The sequence below is a fragment of the Octopus sinensis genome, linkage group LG14 (genome assembly GCF_006345805.1).
Source record: "Octopus sinensis linkage group LG14, ASM634580v1, whole genome shotgun sequence".
Taxonomy (NCBI): Eukaryota; Metazoa; Mollusca; class Cephalopoda; order Octopoda; family Octopodidae; genus Octopus; species Octopus sinensis.
The window spans coordinates 20,240,101-20,261,353 of record NC_043010.1 but is presented as its reverse complement, the minus strand read 5'-3'; the positions used below and the strand labels follow the sequence as shown (position 1 = coordinate 20,261,353).

General features: G+C 39.8%; 1 protein-coding gene across 4 annotated transcripts in view; it reads left to right on the top strand.

Moving 5' to 3' along the window:
- Nucleotides 1–21,253, top strand: part of LOC115218870 — a 410,980-nt gene that overhangs the window by 339,373 nt on the left and 50,354 nt on the right. For all 4 annotated transcript variants that reach the window (XM_029788839.2, XM_036508718.1, XM_029788838.2 and 1 more), the window contains 3 exons: nt 2,434–2,567; nt 5,412–5,667; nt 6,536–6,630. In XM_029788839.2, the coding sequence (XP_029644699.1) occupies nt 2,434–2,567; nt 5,412–5,667; nt 6,536–6,630 (485 nt within the window). The remainder of the gene's footprint in view (nt 1–2,433; nt 2,568–5,411; nt 5,668–6,535; nt 6,631–21,253) is intronic.

The following is a 21,253-nucleotide window of genomic DNA, read 5'->3' as shown; positions in this document are numbered from 1 at the left end:
TCTGAGTTTCATGTTTCCGTAAACATTATATATATATATATATATATATATATATATATATATAATGTCTACACCACCTGTCTTCGTCTTTTTTTTTTTTTTAATTCTCCCTATATATATATATATATATATATATATATATATATATCACATGATCACATGATACATCACTGGTTACATTGTACATTGTTTTAGCCTTAAATGACATCATGCTGCTGGCAAGGCAAGCAGGCTAACATTCCCCCCTGATTGAAAGGGGCACTGGAGCAAGATGAAATGAAGTGTTTTGCTCAAGAATACAATGCACCACCCAGTCAGAAAATCAAACCACGATCTAGCGATCATGAATGCAACAGCCTAACCACTGGGCCATATGTACATACATATATATATATACACACACACACACACCTTCCTTATGCTTTCACCCTCCTTCTCTCTCTCTCCCTCCCCCCCTGTCTTCCTCATAAATAACCAAAATATAACTTCTTATCTGTTGAACATCCTTCACTTGTAAGCTTATTGATTCACTTTGTATCACACTTGCTTAACTACTACCACCACCACCACTACTACTATTACTACCACTGCTACTACCACCACCACCACAACTTATACTACTTCTACTACTACCACCACCACTACTACTACAACAACCACTACTACTACCACTACTACTTCTACTACTACTACCACTACTACTACTACCACCAACACTACTACTACTATTACTACCACCACCACCACTACTACTACAACGATCACCACCACTACTACTTCTTCTACCACCACAACCACCACTACTAATACTACTTCTACTACTACCACCAACACCAGTACTACTACTACTACTACAACCACCACCATCACCACTACTATTACTACTACTACTACTGTCACTACTACTACTAAGATAATGAATAGTAGAGTTGGTGGAGCACCTGACAAAATACTTTGCAATATTTTATTAATGTTTCTTTACATTCTGAGTTCAAATCCAGCTAGAGCATGTTCCCATGATCTAGCATATATATATATAATATATATATATATTATATATACCGGAGTAAACACATAAATGTGAAACAAGGTGGAAAAAAGAGTACTCAAATATCAGTGGTAGAGTAATATGCTTTATTTAAAGCAGCAGAAAATCAACAAAACCTGTTACTCTGAGTTTCATGTTTCCGTAAACATTATATATATAATATATATATATAATATATATATATATATAATGTCTACACCACCTGTCTTCGTCTTTTTTTTTTTTAATTCTCCCTATATATATATATATATATATATATATATATATATATATATATATATATATATATCACATGATCACATGATACATCACTGGTTACATTGTACATTGTTTTAGCCTTAAATGACATCATGCTGCTGGCAAGGCAAGCAGGCTAACATTCCCCCCTGATTGAAAGGGGCACTGGAGCAAGATGAAATGAAGTGTTTTGCTCAAGAATACAATGCACCACCCAGTCAGAAAATCAAACCACGATCTAGCGATCATGAATGCAACAGCCTAACCACTGGGCCATATGTACATACATATATATATACACACACACACACACCTTCTTATGCTTTCACCCTCCTTCTCTCTCTCTCTCCCTCCCCCCCTGTCTTCCTCATAAATAACCAAAATATAACTTCTTATCTGTTGAACATCCTTCACTTGTAAGCTTATTGATTCACTTTGTATCACACTTGCTTAACTACTACCACCACCACCACTACTACTTCTACTACTACTACCACCACCACCACTACTACTATTACTACCACTGCTACTACCACCACCACCACTACTACTACAACAACCACTACTACTACCACTACTACTTCTACTACTACTACCACTACTACTACTACCACCAACACTACTACTACTATACTACCACCACCACCACTCTACTACAACGATCACCACCACTACTACTTCTTCTACCACCACAACCACCACTACTATACTACTTCTACTACTACCACCAACACCAGTACTACTACTACTACTACAACCACCACCATCACCACTACTATTACTACTACTACTACTGTCACTACTACTACTAAGATAATGAATAGTAGAGTTGGTGGAGCACCTGACAAAATACTTTGCAATATTTTATTAATGTTTCTTTACATTCTGAGTTCAAATCCAGCTAGAGCATGTTCCCCTTCATTTTTCTGAGTATGAGGGTCCATAAGTAAGTACCAGTCATATGCTGAGGTATATTTACTCAACCCTTCTCCTACCACACAAATTCCTGACCTTATGCCTATGATGAATGCCACGTCTGCCCCTACATTTAAACATTTCATGTTAATTTTGTACTTGATTTTGTTGTTTCTTTTTTTTTATGTTTGCTTGTTTTATAAAGATTGTCGCGACTTTTATTTCTTCCTCAGGGAGCATTTTGTGTATGCTCCAATGGCTTGATAAAGCTCTCGACTGCAATAAAAGACGATACAAAGGTTTCACACCATACGAGATTGTGCAAGGCCTGGAAAAGTTGGCTGTCACAGATTCCAACAAATTAAAGGTGAACTTACTTTAACCCTTTCATTACTGAATTTAGTAAAATAACTTAGTTATCATTCAGTTAGTATCAGGAACATAAATTGTGACTAAGATTTGGTGGAAAATTTTATTTCAAAACTTATGGAAACAAGACATTTGTACTCAGAGCCAGAGTCGGTTTCAGCCGGGTTGGTAACGAAAGGGTTAAGATCATATTCTGTTCTTTATTCTGAAGGAATTAAACTTATGCTTCTTTGAGATTAAGACTTCTCTTTCTCAGTCTCTCCATCTCTCTCTCTAACTCTCTTCTACCTTCCTCTCTTTGTTTGTCCTATAGGAGTCACCATGTATCTCCTCAACAGAAAGAGGGCTACCTCTGTTCCCCTAGCAGACTCTCATCTTTTAGTTTCATTCCCTCTCTCAGTTGAGAGGTCTCTGTCTTGCTAACTCAGAGGGCAGGTGCCACGTGAAAAGCATCCATGCTGGAGTCACATTAAAACACCTGTGTCACATATGAAGCACTGGTGATGGTGCCACATAAAAAGCACCCAGTCCACTCTGTAAAGTGGTGGGTATTCGGAAGGGCATCCAGCCATGGAAACCTTGCCAAAACAGACAACTAGGGACTGATGCAGTTCTCTAGCTTGCAAACTCCAGTCAAGCCATCCAAACCATGCCAGGATAGAAAACGGATGTTAAACGATGATGATGATGGTGGTGGTGATGATGATGACGATGATGATGATGATGGTGATGACAATGATGACGGCAATGGTAATGATGATGATAGCAATGATGATAACATTGATGATGATGAAGAGGAGGGTGGGGGGCAATGATGATGATGATGATGATGATGATGATCTTTAACCCTTCAGCATTTAAACCATCTGTATCCAGCCCAAAATATTCTTCATGTTTCATGTTTTATGCCTGGCCTCTTACACCTACCCTGCAGTATCATTCTAAAAATAGACAATCTCATCATTGAAATCTCAAAGCCACAAGGTAATTCAGGATTAATTCAAGACAATGGGAATGAACAAGGATTATTCTATTTGACAGAAGAATCTGAATGCTAAACTGTTAAAGAGATTAAATATTTTCCATATCAAACATGATGTAAATATTGATATCTTTAATACAAGCCCAAGGACGCTTCCTATTTGGGACATGAATATTAGTGTTGATTAGATAATCCCAGAAACTGAACTAGAACTCAGCTTGACGAACCCCTGTAAAGGATGTTGGACCTAATGTGATTTGAACTGAAAACCTAAAGATATGCAGCTTAGTTACCATAAGGTATTTTGTCTAATGCTTTATTCGTTCGACTGGAACTTAATTTATCAACCCCAAAAGGATAAAAGACAAATTTGACCTCAGCGGAATTTGAACTCAGAACATAGCTGCAGGTGAAATACCACTGAGCATTTCGTCCAGCGTACTTTGAAGTCATAAATCAGTGGTTCCCAAAGTGAGCAGTATTGCTCCCCTGGGGGTGAAAAGTTCCAAGGGGGGCATTGAGGAAAAGTGGGGGTAATAATGGAGTAACAATTCATGTAAAAACAATAAAATAATGGGTTCGTTAGATTATGTTTGTGAAATGCTTTGAATTTGCTTCAGAAAGAGGTTTATGTTTGGGATGGTTTGTTGGGGTGGGGGCTTGAGGAATGTGGCCTGAGTGTCAAGGGGGTGGCAGCCTGATAAAGTTTGGGAACCTCTATCATAAATCATTACTTCTAACAGAAGCATTAGGTCCCATGTTTTTTTGCTGGGGGCCTACTCAGTTGCAGTGACCCACCTTTCCTGCCCTCAAATAGCACATAATCTTTGTGGAGAACAGAAACAAATAGGTTGACCCTTATCCCCAAATAGTACTCAAATAGTACTTATTCTATTGATCCCTGGAGAGATAAATACAAAGAGGATCCCTGCAGGGTTTGAAATCTGAATATGAAGGTTCACAGCTAAATACCATAATTTGTTTGTTTCTTTCTGCAACTCTGTTACTTAGAAAAAAAAAAAACTTTTACAGAATATCTTGAAATTCTGTAGAATATATGAAACATCTGGGCATAGGCCTGGCTGTGCATTTAAGAAGCTTCTAAATCAAATGGTTTCAGGTTCAGTCCCACTGCGTGGCACTTTGGGCAAGTGTCTTCTGTTATAGCCTCAAGCCGACCAAAGCCTTGTGAGTGGATTTGGTAGACGGAAACTGAAAGAAACACATCATCATCATCATCATCCTTTAACGCCTGCTTTCCATGCTGGCATGGGTTGGACGGTTTGACAAGATCTCACCAGGCAGGAGCCTGCACCAGGCTTCTATGTCTGTTTTGGCAAGGTTTTTACCGATGTATGCCCTTCCTAATATGTATGTGTATTTGTGTGTATGTATATATATATGTATGAGTGTGTGTGTATATATATATATATATGTATGAGTGTGTGTGTATGCATATATGTGTATTTGTGTGTATGTATGTAAATATATGTGTGTGTGTGTGTGTATGCATATATGTGCATTTGTGTGTATGTATGTATATATACATGTGTGTGTGTGTTTCTGTTTGCCAATGTTTGTCCCCCACCACTGCTTGACAACCAGTGCTGGTGTGTTTACATAAACAGTAGTAACTTAGCAGTTTGGCAAAAGAGACTGATAGAATAAGTGCCAAGCTTTAGCAAATAAAACTACTGGGGTTGATTCATTTGACCAAAATTTTCAAGGCACTGCCCCAGAATGACCACAGACTGAAGCAATTAATAATGAAAGATAAAATCCTAGATGTCACTGGTGTTCTTTCTTCTTTACCACTTTTTTTTACAGTTGTATATATTGTTTTTTTTTTTTAATTCTTAGATTGTGGATGGTGGAATATTATCAATGCTAAGTCGTATGTTACAATTTGATGACGTCCGCGAACAATGCTCAGCTGCAAGGATTCTGTGGACGTTAATGTTTGACGAAAATGTACGCGAAAGGTTAATAAATGATGAACAAGCGTTGGTGACACTACTGGAATCTCTCAAAGACAACAAAGACAAACTAGTCAGTGCAAATGTTAAAGGGGTGCTGTGGTTGTTAAATGGAGCAACACAAGTAACGGAGGTTGACAGTAAGATGTTTCATTTCTTTCTCACTTTTGTTTCTGTTTAATGCTTTTTTTCAAAAAAACAAAATAGATAACAATATTCAAAGTATTGAATTTTATTTGGACGGTTAAAATCTTGTTATTTATAATTCTATAGAAAATTCAAAATTCTATTTAAAATTCAGAAGCCTGTCTAAAACTAAAAATTCTGTTTCAAGTTTATAATTCTGTTTGATATTCATAATTTTGTCTAAATTTATAATTCTACAGAAAATTAATTAAAAACTCTGTTTAAATTTCAAAATTCTAAGGGACATATGGACCCCAGTTGAGAACCATTGATTTAGATTATTCTTAAACAGGCAGTTCGTAACAGATAATTAGGGGCCATTTCTGGGGGCTTGATATCAAAAGGATTAACATTCTGTTTCAAAGTAATAATTATTGCTAAATATTTATAAATCTTTTTAAAATTCCCAATTCTATTTAAAAATCTATTTTAAATATATTTTACATATTCTCATGGAGATACATGGCTTGGTGGTTTGGGTGTTGGAACCATGATTGTGAGGTTGTGGTTTTGATTCCTGAATTGTGTTCTTGAGCAAAACACTTCATTTCACCCAGCTCCAGTCTCCTCAGGAAAAATGGGTGATTCTGTGACAGACCAGTGTCACATCTAAGCAGGGAAATATATGCGCCAAAAAAAAAAAAACTAACAGACTTCTGAGTCTGTCTGACTTGAAAAGGAGGACCTTTATTCAAATTATTCTCCTTGAAATCCATTTGCTGACATTTTATTTTGTAAACAAAAATTATTTCCAAAATTTTTAAAAAAGTGAAAATTCAATCCCAAAATGAAATTCCTGTTTTTTTTCTTTCTTCTTTACAGAGGAGACGGTCCGTGCAAGAGCAAAGACACATGTTTTTATTAGTTACTCAGTGGTAGACAAAGAAAGTGTATGGAGAATCCGAGACAGGTTAAAGGTTGGTTTCCACTTCAACTGCTACTGTTACTTTTGTTGATCTACCCTGAGTCAGCCTTGAGTCAACCTTGAGTCAACCCTGAGTCAGTCTCAAGTCAAACCTGATCAAACAGCTCAATGGTTTGGCAAAGGCTTTATCAATGGCTTTATCTTATATTTTTTGCTTGTTCAATCCATTAGACTGTGGCCATGCTGGAGCAGTGCCTTGAAGAATTTCTCATTGAATGAATCAACCCCAGTACATATTTTTTTTTTAAAGTTTGGTACTTATTCTGTCAGTCACTTTTGCCGAACTGCAAAGTTACAGGGATGTAAACACTCCAACACCAGCTATCAAGTATGGCAGGGGACAAACACACACACCCACACACAACAGGTTTTTTTCAGTTTCCCCTTTACCAAATCCACTTACAAGGCTTTGGTTGGCCCAAGGTTATTGACAGAAGACACTTGCCCAAGGTGCCATGCTGCAGCACTGACCCCAGAAGCACACCAACAGCTAGAGGTAAGAATTAGCAGAGATTTTGCCCTGCCTGATTAATTTCAAGAAGAAACATTTATTCACTCATCTATCCCCTAGTTTTAGCCCTTACCGGATCCTTGGGTACCTTTAGTGGGGTACACTCCTGGTCTAGTTTGAAAATGAATTCCTCCTTTCTTTTTTACTCATCTCAGATGTCCTGAATGTGGTCATAGCACTACTCCTCACCTCTAGATTTTAAAAAGGTGTGAAGATCTGCCTTAATTAAACAATGATCAGATGGTCTTGCAGAGATAAAAATGTGATGCCAGGTTCAGAATTAGGGTTTAAACTTTGAGGAAGAGCAAGGAGTCATATATGTGTGGCTATGGTTGGCCTGGGACTAAGGATGAAGACATTTTCTCAAAGTGGTGCCCAGGGCGTCTTTTTCTACAACCTCAGGTTGGTTTCCACTTCAGTTGCTACTGTTACTTTTCTTGATCTACCCTGAGTCAGCCTTGAGTCAACCTTGAGTCAACCCTGAGTCAGTCTCAAGTCAAACCTGATCAAACAACCTAAGCTTTGTCAGTGGATTTGGTAAATGGAAACTGAAAGAAGCTCATCGTATTTATGTGTGTTTGTGCTTGCACCATCACACATACACACACACAATCGCTGTTTAACAACTGATGTTGGTTTGGTTATGTCCCTGTAACTTAGCAGTTTCACAAAAGAGAATAATAGAACAAGTACCAGACTCAAAATAATAATAAGTGCTGGGATTGATATTTTTGACTAAACCTGTCAAGGCAGTGCCCCAGCATGGCCACAATCCAATGACAGGAATACATAAAAGATCAAATCAGAAATTCCTTGGATCAACTCATTTCGGTAATTGCTTTTAGCTGGAGGAATTTGGAATGGAGTGGAGGGCAAAGGATGGATTTAGAGAATGTAAGACACACTGTAATGTTATCTCTCCCTTTTTATTACACAGAGTAGAGAAGAGAAGCAGTGCCGACTGATTGGCGGCAGTCCTTAGATTGGTAAGTTTGGTGGTAGGGAAGTGCTGTAATGTGTGTGTGTGTGTGTGTGAGGAAATGGTAGCAGTGTGTTGGTGGGTAACTAACTGCACTGCATTGCCTGTAGGAATTTATAGGATGTTAGTAAAGGAAGGCTTACTAATCAGTCAGATTGCAAAGGAAATCAATATCTACTAAGCCCAGATCACTATATACTCATGAACTCACTTGTGTGTCTGCCGAATTTTGCAGGCAGCAGTAAAAATGCAAAAGCTGATGAAGAATTTGGTTAAAGGGAAATAAATCTCTGCTTCCATTTTGATAAATCTGATAGCAACAATTCCAATCTTTAATTTTCTAAAACAGATATAGCAAAACCAGGAACCTATTACTATTATCTTCTCACCATAATTATATTAATTATTGAGGCTGGATGCTTTTAGTGGGTGAGCTTCTATTTACATTTAATTAAGACCAAAGACAACCACTTTATTTCCTAATATGGTAATCACAGTTTCACTACACATTCTCCAAATCATTTCTCTTTGGTAAAATTCTTCAATAAATTAATACTGCTGTATTAATATCAAGACCATTAATATGTATGTATGTGTATATGTATATCTATCTATCTATCTATATATATATATATATATATAATATATATGTATTTATAAGTAATATATATATATATATATATATATATATATATATATATAATATTTTATATATATATATATATATGTATGTATGTAGAACCTGTCATCATTTCTCTGAACCACCCCTCCCCACTGGTGCTCCCCTATATTTCTGCACCCCCCCACACACACATAAAAAGCACCATCCGAACGTGGCCGATGCCAGACCCCTCTGGCACCTGTGCAGGTGGCACGTAAAAAGCACCCACTACACTCGCGGAGTGGTTGGCGTTAGGAAGGGCATCCAGCTGTAGAAACACTGCCAGACTAGACTGGAGCCTGGGGCAGTCCCGAGCTCCCCAGACCCCGGTCGAAACCGTCCAACCCGTGCTAGCGCGGAAAACGGACGTTAAACGATGATGATGATGATGATGATGATGATATGTATGTATGTATGTGTGTGTATATATATATTATATATATATATATATATTTATATATATATATATATATATTATATAATATATATATATTAATAAATAAAATAAAACATATGCATATATATAAACATATATGTAGGTACTTACCTCTACATGTACATATACACGCATATATGAGTACAGGACACCAAAAGGACGTCGAACACAATGAGAAACGAAAACATAGACACAAACCAAAGGAACTGGACATTTTTTTAAAAACAGCAAAAAAATAGAGTACAGGACAATTAACACAAAGAAAAAACCCCTTCTTCAGTCGCTAAAGGTTTCATCTACTCTACGTTTTGAAGGATAAAAGCGAGACGTATCTTCGACAAGAAACTTTCCTTCCTGCGAAAAGCAAATCAATTAAAATTCTGAGATCTTTTCGCAGAGGGGTAAAAAATGGTAACAAAAACAGGACAGTAACGACAGTACAAATTATAAACAGTAAAAAACAGGACAAGGAAAAACAAGATAAGAAGGGCTGTTAACGCCGAACGAAAAAAAGTATAGCGAACGCAGAAATTTTTACGAACGACGAGCGGAGCAAAAAGAATGTCGTCGATTACCTTGAAAGAGCCAGGCCAGAGAGACAGCAGCGGAAGTGATGTCGCGGGTGAACGACGATATATATATTATATTAAATTAGAGATAAAACCACTATTGGGCAAATCAAACAGTGAAAAACATAAGCCAATACATAAAATTAATTTAAAAACCTAAAAGTTAAAAATTTAAAAATTATTTAAATAATTTAAACTTATAAATTTTAAATATATATATACAAATATATATATATATATATATATGTGCTGTGGGCGCATGACAAACACCATCCGATCGTGGCCGTTCGCCAGCCTCATCTAGCACCTGTGTCGGTGGCACATAAAAACACCATCCGAAGACCCGGCAAGACTAGTCAGGCCATAACCCATGGCCCCTACCTGGGACGTAGTCAGTCCACCTGTGCATACCTTCCTTCATGTGACACTTGTGAAGACCTGTTGAGGCAAGTGAAAATCAAAATCAAAATCAAAACAAATCAAAATAGATGAACATCAATGGAATCTGTATCTTTGTGGTACCAGTGCCGGTGGCACACAAGAGAACCATCCGAACGTGGCCGTAGCCAGTTCCGCATCGACCGGCCTCCGTGCTGTGGGCACGTAACAAACACCATCCGATCATGGCCGTTCGCCAGCCTCATCTGGCACCTGTGTCGGTGGCACATAAAAACACCTTCCGAAGACTCGGCAAGACTAGTCAGTCCACCTGTGCATACCTTCCTTCTTGTGACACTTGTGAAGACCTGTTGAGGCAAGTGAAAATCAAAATCAAATCAAAATAGATGACATCAATGGAATTGTATCTTTGTGGTAGCAGTGCCTGTGGCACACAAGAAATCCATCCGAACGTGGCCGTAGTCAGTACCGCATCGACTGGCCATCGTGCTGTGGGCACATAACAAACACCATCCGATCGTGGCCGTTCGCCAGCCTCATCTAGCACCTGTGTCGGTGGCACATAAAAACACCATCCGAAGACCCGGCAAGACTAGTCAGGCCATATCCATGGCCCCTACCTGGGACGTAGTCAGTCCACCTGTGCATACCTTCCTCCTTGTGATACTTGTGAAGGCCTGTTGAGGCAAGTGAAAATCAAAATCAAAATGAAATCAAAACAAATCAAATCAAATCAAATCAAATAAATCAAAATAGATGAACATTAATGGAATTGTATCTTTGTGGTACCAGTGCCGGTGGCACACAAGAAAACCATCCGAACGTGGCCGTAGCCAGTACCGCACTGACTGGCCTCCGTGCTGTGGGCACGTAACAAACACCATCCGATCGTGGCCGTTCGCCAGCCTCATCTGGCACCTGTGTCGGTGGCACATAAAAACACCATCCGAAGACCCGGCAAGACTAGTCAGGCCATAACCTGTGGCCCCTACCTGGGACGTAGTCAGTCCACCTGTGCATACCTTCCTTCTTGTGACACTTGTGAAGACCTGTGAGGCAAGTGAAAATCAAAACAAATCAAAATAGATGAACATCAATGGAATTTGTATCTTTGTGGTACCAGTGCCGGTGGCACGTGGCACACAAGAAAACCATCCGAACGTGGCCGTAGCCAGTACCGCATCGACTGGCCTCCGTGCTGTGGGCACGTAACAAACACCATCCGATCGTGGCCGTTTGCCAGCCTCATCTGGCACCTGTGTCGGTGGCACATAAAAACACCATCCGAGCGTGGCCGTCTGCCAGCCTCGTCTGGCACCTGTGTCGGTGGCACATAAAAAAAAACACCATCCGAGCGTGGCCGTTTGCCAGCCTCGTCTGGCACCTGTGTCGGTGGCACATAAAATCACCCACTACACTCTCGGAGTGGTTGGCGTTAGGAAGGGTATCCAGCTGTAGAAACACTGCCAGATCTGACTGGACTGGTGCAGCTTTCGGGCTCCCCAGACCCCAGTTGAACCGTCCAACCCATGCTAGCATGGAAAGTGGACGTTAAATGATGATGATGATGATGATGATGATGATATATATATATATATATGTATGTATATTTTTATATTTATATATTATTTTATTTATTTATTAATTTATTTATTTATTAATTTTTTTTTTATATAAATATCAAAAGTATTAAAAGTTTAATAAAAGATAAAGAGTATATATATATATATATATATATCTTTTATCCCTCTCTTCTACTGGTTTCAGTCATTAGACTGTGGCTATGCTGGGGCACTGCCTTGAGGAATTTTTGTCAAATAAATCAATGCCAGTACTTTTATATTTTTTTAAGCTTGGTACTTATTCTATCAGTTTCTTTTGCTGAACTGCTAAGCTACAGGGATGTAAACACACCAATGCCGGTTGTAATGCAGTAGTGGGGGAACAAACATAGACACAAAGGAACACAGGCACACATGACAGGCTTCTTTAAGTTTCTGTCTACCAGATTCATTCACAATGCTTTAGTCAACCCAACGCCATAGTAGAAGACACTTCCTCGAGTTAGCATGCAGTGGGATTGAACCTAGAAAACAGGAAGAAGAAATGTTTCCTTCTTGAGCCATTCCAGGCTCATAAGGGCCAGTTTCCCAGTTTCAGTGGTGTATAAAGTCCCCAACCTGGACTGGACATTGGTCTTTCACAGGGTCACTCATTTTTGTCAGCAAGAGTGGACCGGAGCAACATGAAATGGAGTCTTTTGTTCAACAGCACAATGCATCACCCAGTCCAGGAATTGAAACTGCAATCTTACGATCATGAGTCCAACACCCTAACCACTGAGCCACATGCCTCCACGAATCACAGAACACTCCCTCCCCACCTGCCCCAACTGGCTCCTGTGCCTGTAGCACGTAAAAAAGCACCATCTGAACATGGCCAATGCCAGAACCACCAGACTGGCTTCTGTGCCAGTGGTATGTAGAAAGCACCCACCACACTCTCAGAATAGTTGGCATTAGGAAGGGCATCCAACTGTAGAAAAACCTTGCCAGGTCAGATTGGAGCCTGGTGAGGCATCCTGGCATGCCAGCCCACAGTCAAACCGTCCAACCCATACCAGCATGGAAAGCGGGTGTTGAACGATGATGATGATGAGGATGACACACCATGTTACAACCAAACCCACATCACATTGATGATAATCACTATTACTTTAGTAACATGCTATGTGTGTGTGTGTGTGTCTGTGTATGTGCATGTGCGTGTGTAAGGGAATTTCCATTTTCCCTGTTTATACATACCTTCAACCGTTTGTAAACTGTAGCCTTGTCGATAGTATTACTTGTTCACCATCCAGCATGAAAGTACGTCCCAGTTTCTCGACACGTCTCAGCATGTCATGCTGTCTTTCTAAACAAATGGCTCATTCACGCAGTGTCAATCATCTGCTTTCATTCCTGCACATAATAATTAGCTCATTTGAAAACAAGTGGGGTGGGGTGCCTGGGGGTGAATTGGTAACAGGAAATGTACATAGCAATTGTGTTCTCTGTTCTGGCATAATTTCATGTGACCCACGTGACAATGATGACAACAATGTCGATAATGGTGACGATGACGATGGTGATGATGATGATGATGACAACAATAGTGACTTTTAGCTCTATATTTAAGAGATGAGGAATTATTTACATTTGATGGATATTTGTTCTCATCTTGGTTGTTGTTAACACGTTTCATTTCAGCTGGTATACCCTTCAGCCTTCATCAGGTGTCTTGGGGAAATTTTGAACCTGGGTTCTCATTCCTAAGGTATTTTTTGATGTTATTATTATTATTAATATTATTATTATTCAGGTCATTGCTTGTAATTGAACTCGGAATCTTGGGGTTAGTAGCCCACGCTCTTAACCACCACACCATAAGTCCACAGGCAATAATGTAAAAAATAGGCTAGCCACTGGATTTGGTTAAAAAGAGACGATGAGCGATGGCTAGAAGTATATTGAGTTCTTCATAACCAGCTGATCTAGCAAGCGGGGCCTCATATCAGTGAGGGGGGCCGGTGCGCATTGATGCCGTCGAGAGGTAGGCCCCGAAACGGCGCGCATTCTCTCCTGATGACTCCATACACTTGCTAGCTTCCGATATACGGAGCTTTTAACCGGTAGCACTTGCATGTGCAAGTTGTTTGCAAGATATCTAATCTGGTGTTTGGAATCCAAATTTTGATGGAATTTTTTTTTGTTTCTTTTGTTTTGTTTTTTTTTCATTCAGATCCCTTTAACACAAGACTGTATCATAAAATTAGGATCCGTCTCAGGTTGGTTTGACATCGAAAGAGTTGAACCTGATAAAGTAATACAAAAGGAGATAGTTGGTAAATACGGAATTTTTAAAATCAAAAGTTATGAGCCAAGACACTTGCCTGAGGAGGGGTTTCTTCTCTGAAGACCTTCTGCTGTTCAGCTCCTTAGAGAGTCCCTTACCACTGTATAGATATATATACTATATGATTATTGGAGTCTCTGTCTGGAGAACTTCTAATGAAAGATATCTTGCATGATTCTCCTACATGTACAATATTGTAACTCCTATTAGCAAATGAAACACATGTAATGGTGGAAAAAATACCAAAAGTATTTTTCGATCTCCTGTTTTGATGTGTGTGTGTGTGTGTATAAATGTGTGTATGTATGTCATTGTTTCGTTTTATTTCAAGTTTTCTTGCCAATAGAGAAAGAACCGGTTTCTTACCTAGATTCAAGGCTCCTTCATTGGAATTTCAATATCAACAACGAGATAGTTTTGTTTGTATGTATGTATGTGTGTATATGTGCAGATTTGTATGTTTTGTTTTATGTATGTATTCTTATGCATATAGTTGCATATCTAGACATGCTCATATATATTTAAATGATAAACTTCTGGAAAGTTTTACAGATTTTTACAGTTCCAGTGATGGATTGGATCTGTAGTCTTCAAATTAGCTTTCTCATATGTATGTATGTATGTATCATCATCATCATCATCATTTAACATGTGTTGTCCATGCTGGCATGGGTTGGACAGTTTGACCAGGGCTGGCCAGCTGGAAGGCTGCACCAGACTCCAGTCTGATTTGGCATGGTTTTCTATGGCTGAATGCACTTCGTAATGTCAACCACTCTGAGAGTGTAATGGGTGCTTTTACATGCCACCTGCATGGGTGCCATTTGCATGACACCAGTATCTACCATGAATGTGATTTTTCTCAGCTTGATGGGTCTTCTTCTCAAGCATGACATAATGCCAAAGATCTTGGTCATTGCCTCCATGAGGCCCAACACTCGAAAGGAGCTCAGCCATTTTGCTTCCATGAGGCCCAATGCTCAAAAGGACACCCTGTAAATGACACCCTGACTCAGCTCCACATGACTTAAAGTTGTGTGGGTGTGTAGGACACACCCACCTCATCAGATGTTAGGTGAAAACTGAGTTAAGACAAATCCGAGATGGCTTCCAGGTATTAAGCCTCTGTTGGTCAACTCAGGTTACATAGCAGTAATGTGGTGAAAGCAACACCATCTGTTTTTCTTTATTCTTAGGCCCATATGCTGAGACAAGATGTTGACTGCAGTCTACTGTATCCAGCAACATCGGGTTTTTATATTGGGCTCTGCAATGGTAGGATGAGGTATTCGTGTGAATCAGTTGTTTGGTTGGCAGTCAACAGAGTATTAACAGATTAGGGGTAGCAGTGCTTACATGGAGCAAGCAGATCTGATGGCATTGGGATACAATTGATGTTGGGTGATCAACATGGGTGAGTCATAGTGTGCAGCAAGGATTAAATACCCAACTTTTATGAAGTGGAATGGAGGGGGAGCAGCTAGGTCTGGGCTGGCATATCTGGATTGTCAGCTGTCAGTGGTTTGAAATTCATTAAGAATGTGTACTTCTGGTGTCAACAAGATAGTTGAGATAGACTACATGACCATCCCATAGAGCAGCATTACGGACTCTGAGAGAAAGAGAGAGGGAGAGATCAGAATCAAACCTCCAACCTGATTAAGCCTTTAGCATTCTTGGGCGACTTTCCATGCTTGAGGGGACCCCACTTCCTTTGAGTCATGTAAAATCAAAATCAAATCAAACTACAATCAAATGGAATTGTAGTTGTGGCTGATCCGAACATGGTCGATGCCAGCACCACCCCCCACACACACACATCCCCATACACACACACACACACCCCACCCCAACTGGCTCTTGTGCCGGTAGCATGTAAAAAGTATCTGAACGGGGTCGATGCCAGTGCCCTGTAACTGGCTCCTGTGTCAGTGGCATGTAAAAAGCACCCACTACACTCACGGAGAGGTTGGCATTAGGAAGGGCATCCAGCTGTAGAAACACTGCCAGATCAAGACTGGAGCCTGGTGCAGCCTTCTGGTTTCCCAGACCCCGGTCGAACCATCCAACTCATACCAGCATAGAAAACGGACGTTAAACGACGACGACGACGACTATTATTATTATTATTATTATTATTATTATTATTATTATTATTATTATTATTATTCTCTCAAATATAATTCTCGGTCATTCTCATTGTGCATTTTCTCGTTGCTTTTAGATTTCGATGATGTGTCTGTTTATTTCCAGAATGACATTACAGGTTAGGTGTGAGAGGTCAGATACAGTCAGTTTGAATTTAAAAAACCAGGGAGAATATTTAGGCCAGTGACCGGTTTGAATGCTCAATGGTTCAAGCTTTATTTATCCATACCAAAAAATAACCAAATGCAGAGCTAGCCTCAGCTGGATTTGAACTGAGGTTGTAGACCACCGTAACAGATACTGCAAAGCATCATATACTTGATCGTCTGACAACTCAGTTAATTTGTTTTGGGGAAGCAATCTGAATTGATTATATTTTGTTTTGGGTTCGTTTGTTTTTCTTTCAGTAAACTTAGCATGTTTTCTCTTGTCAAAACAATTAAGTTAATTGTTATGCAAATGAGTGGAGCTAGGCAGACAGTTAATTGCTTTGTCAGTAAGATATTAGCTTTCTATGAATTTCCACTCACGGCAAGTTAAAAAAGCCAAAATCTGTGGCAATGAAAATTATTCAATAAAGTTATTTGTATGATTAACCCTGTAACATTTAAACTGTCCAGATCCAGCCTCTCACACTTACCCTACAATGTCATTCTAAAACTAAACAGTCATGTCATTGAAATCTTGAAGCTACAAGACAATGCATGTTAATTTCAAAACAATGCAAATAAATAAGCATTAGATTTGACAGAGTAGTTTTAATGCTGAAAGGTTAAAAGGGTATACCATAGTTGAGACAAGAATATAGACATTTTGAAATTTTTTCCCTTTTTAAAAAGAGAAATTTAAAACAGTTTCACAGGAGAAAGTTTTACTATTTGACGTGTTAAGCTCTCATCTTCCCATAACTAGGCAAGTTTATTCAAATGGCTAAAATTTACCAGTTTTGAGGCGAAATACAAAAATAAACTGATTTACAGAGGGGTGATAGTGTGATATTTACCATTCTACTAATTCCTCATCATCGTTATCATTATCAAAATTTTGGTGATCAGTGAATAAACTTCACTGAAAATATATATATTTGCAAAGGCTTTACAGGCATCTTCAGCTAGCAGGCCAAGCTACTCCAGACTGATGATGAGCAAAGACTCAGAAACATGCATGTCTCTAGATGCTGGCCTAGCTGTTGGGAGTCCTTGTCTCCCCTTCAAAAATATAAGGACACAGGAAATGTGTCAAAGCCGACAGGAAGCATCGATGCTTCCTAGGGCTAAATAGCGGTGGTGTGATTCCCTTTATGGGACTGTCATGTTAGGTTGACAGTGTACAACCGTATTATCATTATCATCATTGTTTAACATCCATCTTCCATACTGGCTTGGGTTAAACTGTTCAACAGGATCTGACAGATGGTAGAACTGCACCAAGCTCTGATGCCTGGCATGGTTTCTTTGACTGGATGCCCTTCCTACTGCCAACCACTAGTCATTAGTTCATTTGGCTAAAAAGAAAGCAGTTTTTATTTCTTGATACAGAATGCAGAAAGCACCACAAAGTAGCTCTTTGTATACTTATTACGAATGCAGTATGCTCTCTCAAACACGTAAAAAATAAGTTGAAAATCTTCAAGCCATGGAGGAATTTCAAGCGTGTTTCGTGGTCTGCTACCACAACAGCTCCTTTATAGGATCCAGTTAGCTCAAGACATCATCAGGAGGAACCACGTCAGGTTTCAGCCCCTACTCTTCATACCAAAACAAATCAGCAGATGAAATCTCCCCCTTTGAGTATTTAAAAAAATCTAAAAGCAATAAGGGAGATAACTCCAACAAAAGCATTTGAAGCTTGTGAATGGATTGTTAAGCAGAAACTGAAAGAAGTTCATCATACACACACACACACACACACACACACGTCCTTCAAGGGATAAACAATACAGGCTGGTGTGAAACTTGTGAAAAGTAATGACCATTTATTGCTCGTGATGTTGTCTTCTTCTTCTTCTTCCAATCAAGACTCACACCATTAGCCACAAAGAATAATCTCTAATTCCAGCCTACACAAAGCTGCTAAGAATGCGTGCGGCAACTTGAAGATCCACCCACCACACGTGATAGACTGGCGGTTGTTATCCTCATTCCGTAAACGGTGGCTTTTAACGGGTGGAGAGCTGAACCATCCTGGGGTACAGGGGATTCGCAATCTAGACTAGGGTCTGAAAGTTTACCACACCATAGTGGGTTACACCATGGTTCCCCTGCATTGTGGCAGAAGTAGGAAGAAAGAGTAGGGGAAAATTGTGGTGAAAGAGTACAACGGTATTCACCACCATCCCCGCCGGAGCCTTGTGGAGGTTAGGTGTTTTTGCTCAATAAACACTCACAATGCCCGGTCTGGGAATCGAAACCGCGTTCTTACGACTGCGAGTCCACTGCCCTAACCACTGAGCCATTGTGCCTCCACTGATGTTGTTGCTGTTTGTTTGTTTGTTGAGTGTTTGGGAGAAGTCCGAAACGTGGTCCTTTGCTATTCGTAAGACCCGCAGAAGAGAAAGCAGGTCAACCCCCGACATCAAGAGCATCAACGGATGGATGAATGCGCATCCAGGCTCAGCAGTTGCATAGGAAGTCAGGGACAAGAAACAGGAAGAAAGAGTGAGAGGAAGTTGGGGCAAAAGAGTACAACAGGGGTCACAACCACCCCCTGCCGGAGCCTCATGGAGTTTTAGGTGTTTTCGCTCAATAAACACACACAACGCCCGGTCTGGGAATGGAAACCACAATCCTCTGACCACGAGTCCGCTGCCCTAACCACTGGGCCATTACGCCTCCACTGATGTTGTTGTTTCTGTTATTGCTGTTGCCATTTAAGCACAGATCAGCCCTGATCAATCTTAATCTATGATCAAAAACATTTCACTAAGGATCGTTCTGGTGAGGGGGGGGGGGCACTTCAATGTGTCCTTCCTATTTAAAAGATGGCAAGTATGATTTGAGGAAGCTGTGTTACTGCTGCTGCTGTTGTTGTTGTTGTTAAGCAACAAGACAGGTAAGGGTGATTAGGTGATGGTCTAGGGCTTAGGGGCGGGAGACCCCAGACCTTGGAAAAAAAAACTTTGGTCGTCTTGTTGTAGTCGAGGGCTCTTCAATGATGCCTGACACCACTGGGAGGTGGCCCTCAAAGTCGCTGGAAATGGAGATCTCCAGGTCCAAATTCTTGGACGGCCGTTGCTACTGCTGTGGTTGTTGTTTAATAATCTCATGTCAGTGCAAATCCAACTGATCCTATGATCAACAACATTCCAATAGTGACCATCCCATCGTTTAATCAAAGACTAATGTTTCCTGCTTTTTGTTGATGTTTAGCACCCAGTCAGCCCTGATCAAGCAGATTGATAATCAAGGGTATTCCAATGGTGACCATCTAGACTTTTTGCTTCCAGGCATGATGTATCTAGTACCATATTATCTTAAATGTCTTTCCCACAGAGCCATTGCAAACTGTGGTACCTATTACAGCTAGGTGGACTGGGCTGTTGAAAGTTAAATGTAGTTGCTAGTGACACAATAAAACCCCGACAACAGGATGTGAAATTTTAATCTGATTAGCTGGCTGTGCCAAGTTGGCTCTGGCCATACTGGAGTAATGCTAAACAGTAAATAAAGAAAATTCCAGGGGGCGGGGTGGGGCTTAGAATCAGTATTAGATGTCAAGGTATATTGTGTTGACCAACCTAGTGGAGTTGTCAAAGATAGGAATCTTGTGGTGGTGGCAACAAAACTGACAACAATGGCTGCTGCTGTGATGACAATGACAGCAACAACAACAACAACAACTATGTTAATGCCGACAGGGAGAAGAACAATTAGCACCAGTGTCGGGTAACTTCTGAGAAATCCTGTCGTTCTAGATAACATTTTAGAAAAACATAAAAATCTGTAATTACAAGGAAGAAAGGAAGTAAGCCACTTTGAACAATGAATGGCAGAGATCTTTCAGTCTATAATTATAGGGTCAGGTCTAGGGAGAGAAATTTCTCTCCCCCAGTTTAGCTTTTATCTTTTTACTTGTTTCACTCACTACACTGTGGCCATGCTGGGGCACTGCCTTGAAGAATTTTTTTAGGGAATGAATTGATCCCAGTGTTGATAATTTTTTTTTTTTAAGCTTGGTACTTATTCTATTAGTCCCTTTTGCTGAACCACTGAGTTACAAGGACGTAAACACACCAACACCATATATCAAGCAGTGGTGGGAACAAACACAAAGATACACACACACATAAATATATATACATAGCAAGCTTCTTTCAGTTTCCTTGTATCAAATCCACTCACACGGCTTTGATTAGCCTGAGGCTATATAGAAGACACTTGTTCAAGGTGCCATGCAGCAGGACTGAACCCAGAACCATGTGGCTGGGAAACAAATTTCTTACCACACATCCACACCTGTGCTTATAATTTATTTCTAACTTGAAAATTCAAATTCAAAACATTAAACACTGCCACCATCTCTGTACCTAAGTTGATTGTCATCATCATGTATTGAATACCTGCATCCCACTGATGACACAACAATGAGAGTCTTTCTGATTAATCTCGGTCCTCAAACTGCCTTGCCAATCTTGTCCTTTCATTGCGTTCTTTGTCTACCGTTTGATCCACCGCCCTCTTCTCTTCTTTCCATGATAATGTTTTCCAAACCCTTGCTTCTTCAAATATGGCCAAAACAGATGAGCTTTCATTTTTCACAATGTTCAGGTGTTGTTGTCATTCACCTGTTAGTTGGAACACAAATTCATTTATCCAATGGTCCTTGTAAGAGATTCGTAACATTCTCATATACACCCACATTTCAGATGCACTGTGATCATATTGTCTTCAAATTTGTTCAGAGTCCATGCTTCACAACTATAAAAGCTACTTGGCCAAATGAATGCTTGCATCAACCTTGTTTTTTTTAACTTCGTTGGGGATTCTTTTGTTGCTCCAGATGTTATTAGTCATTTCCGT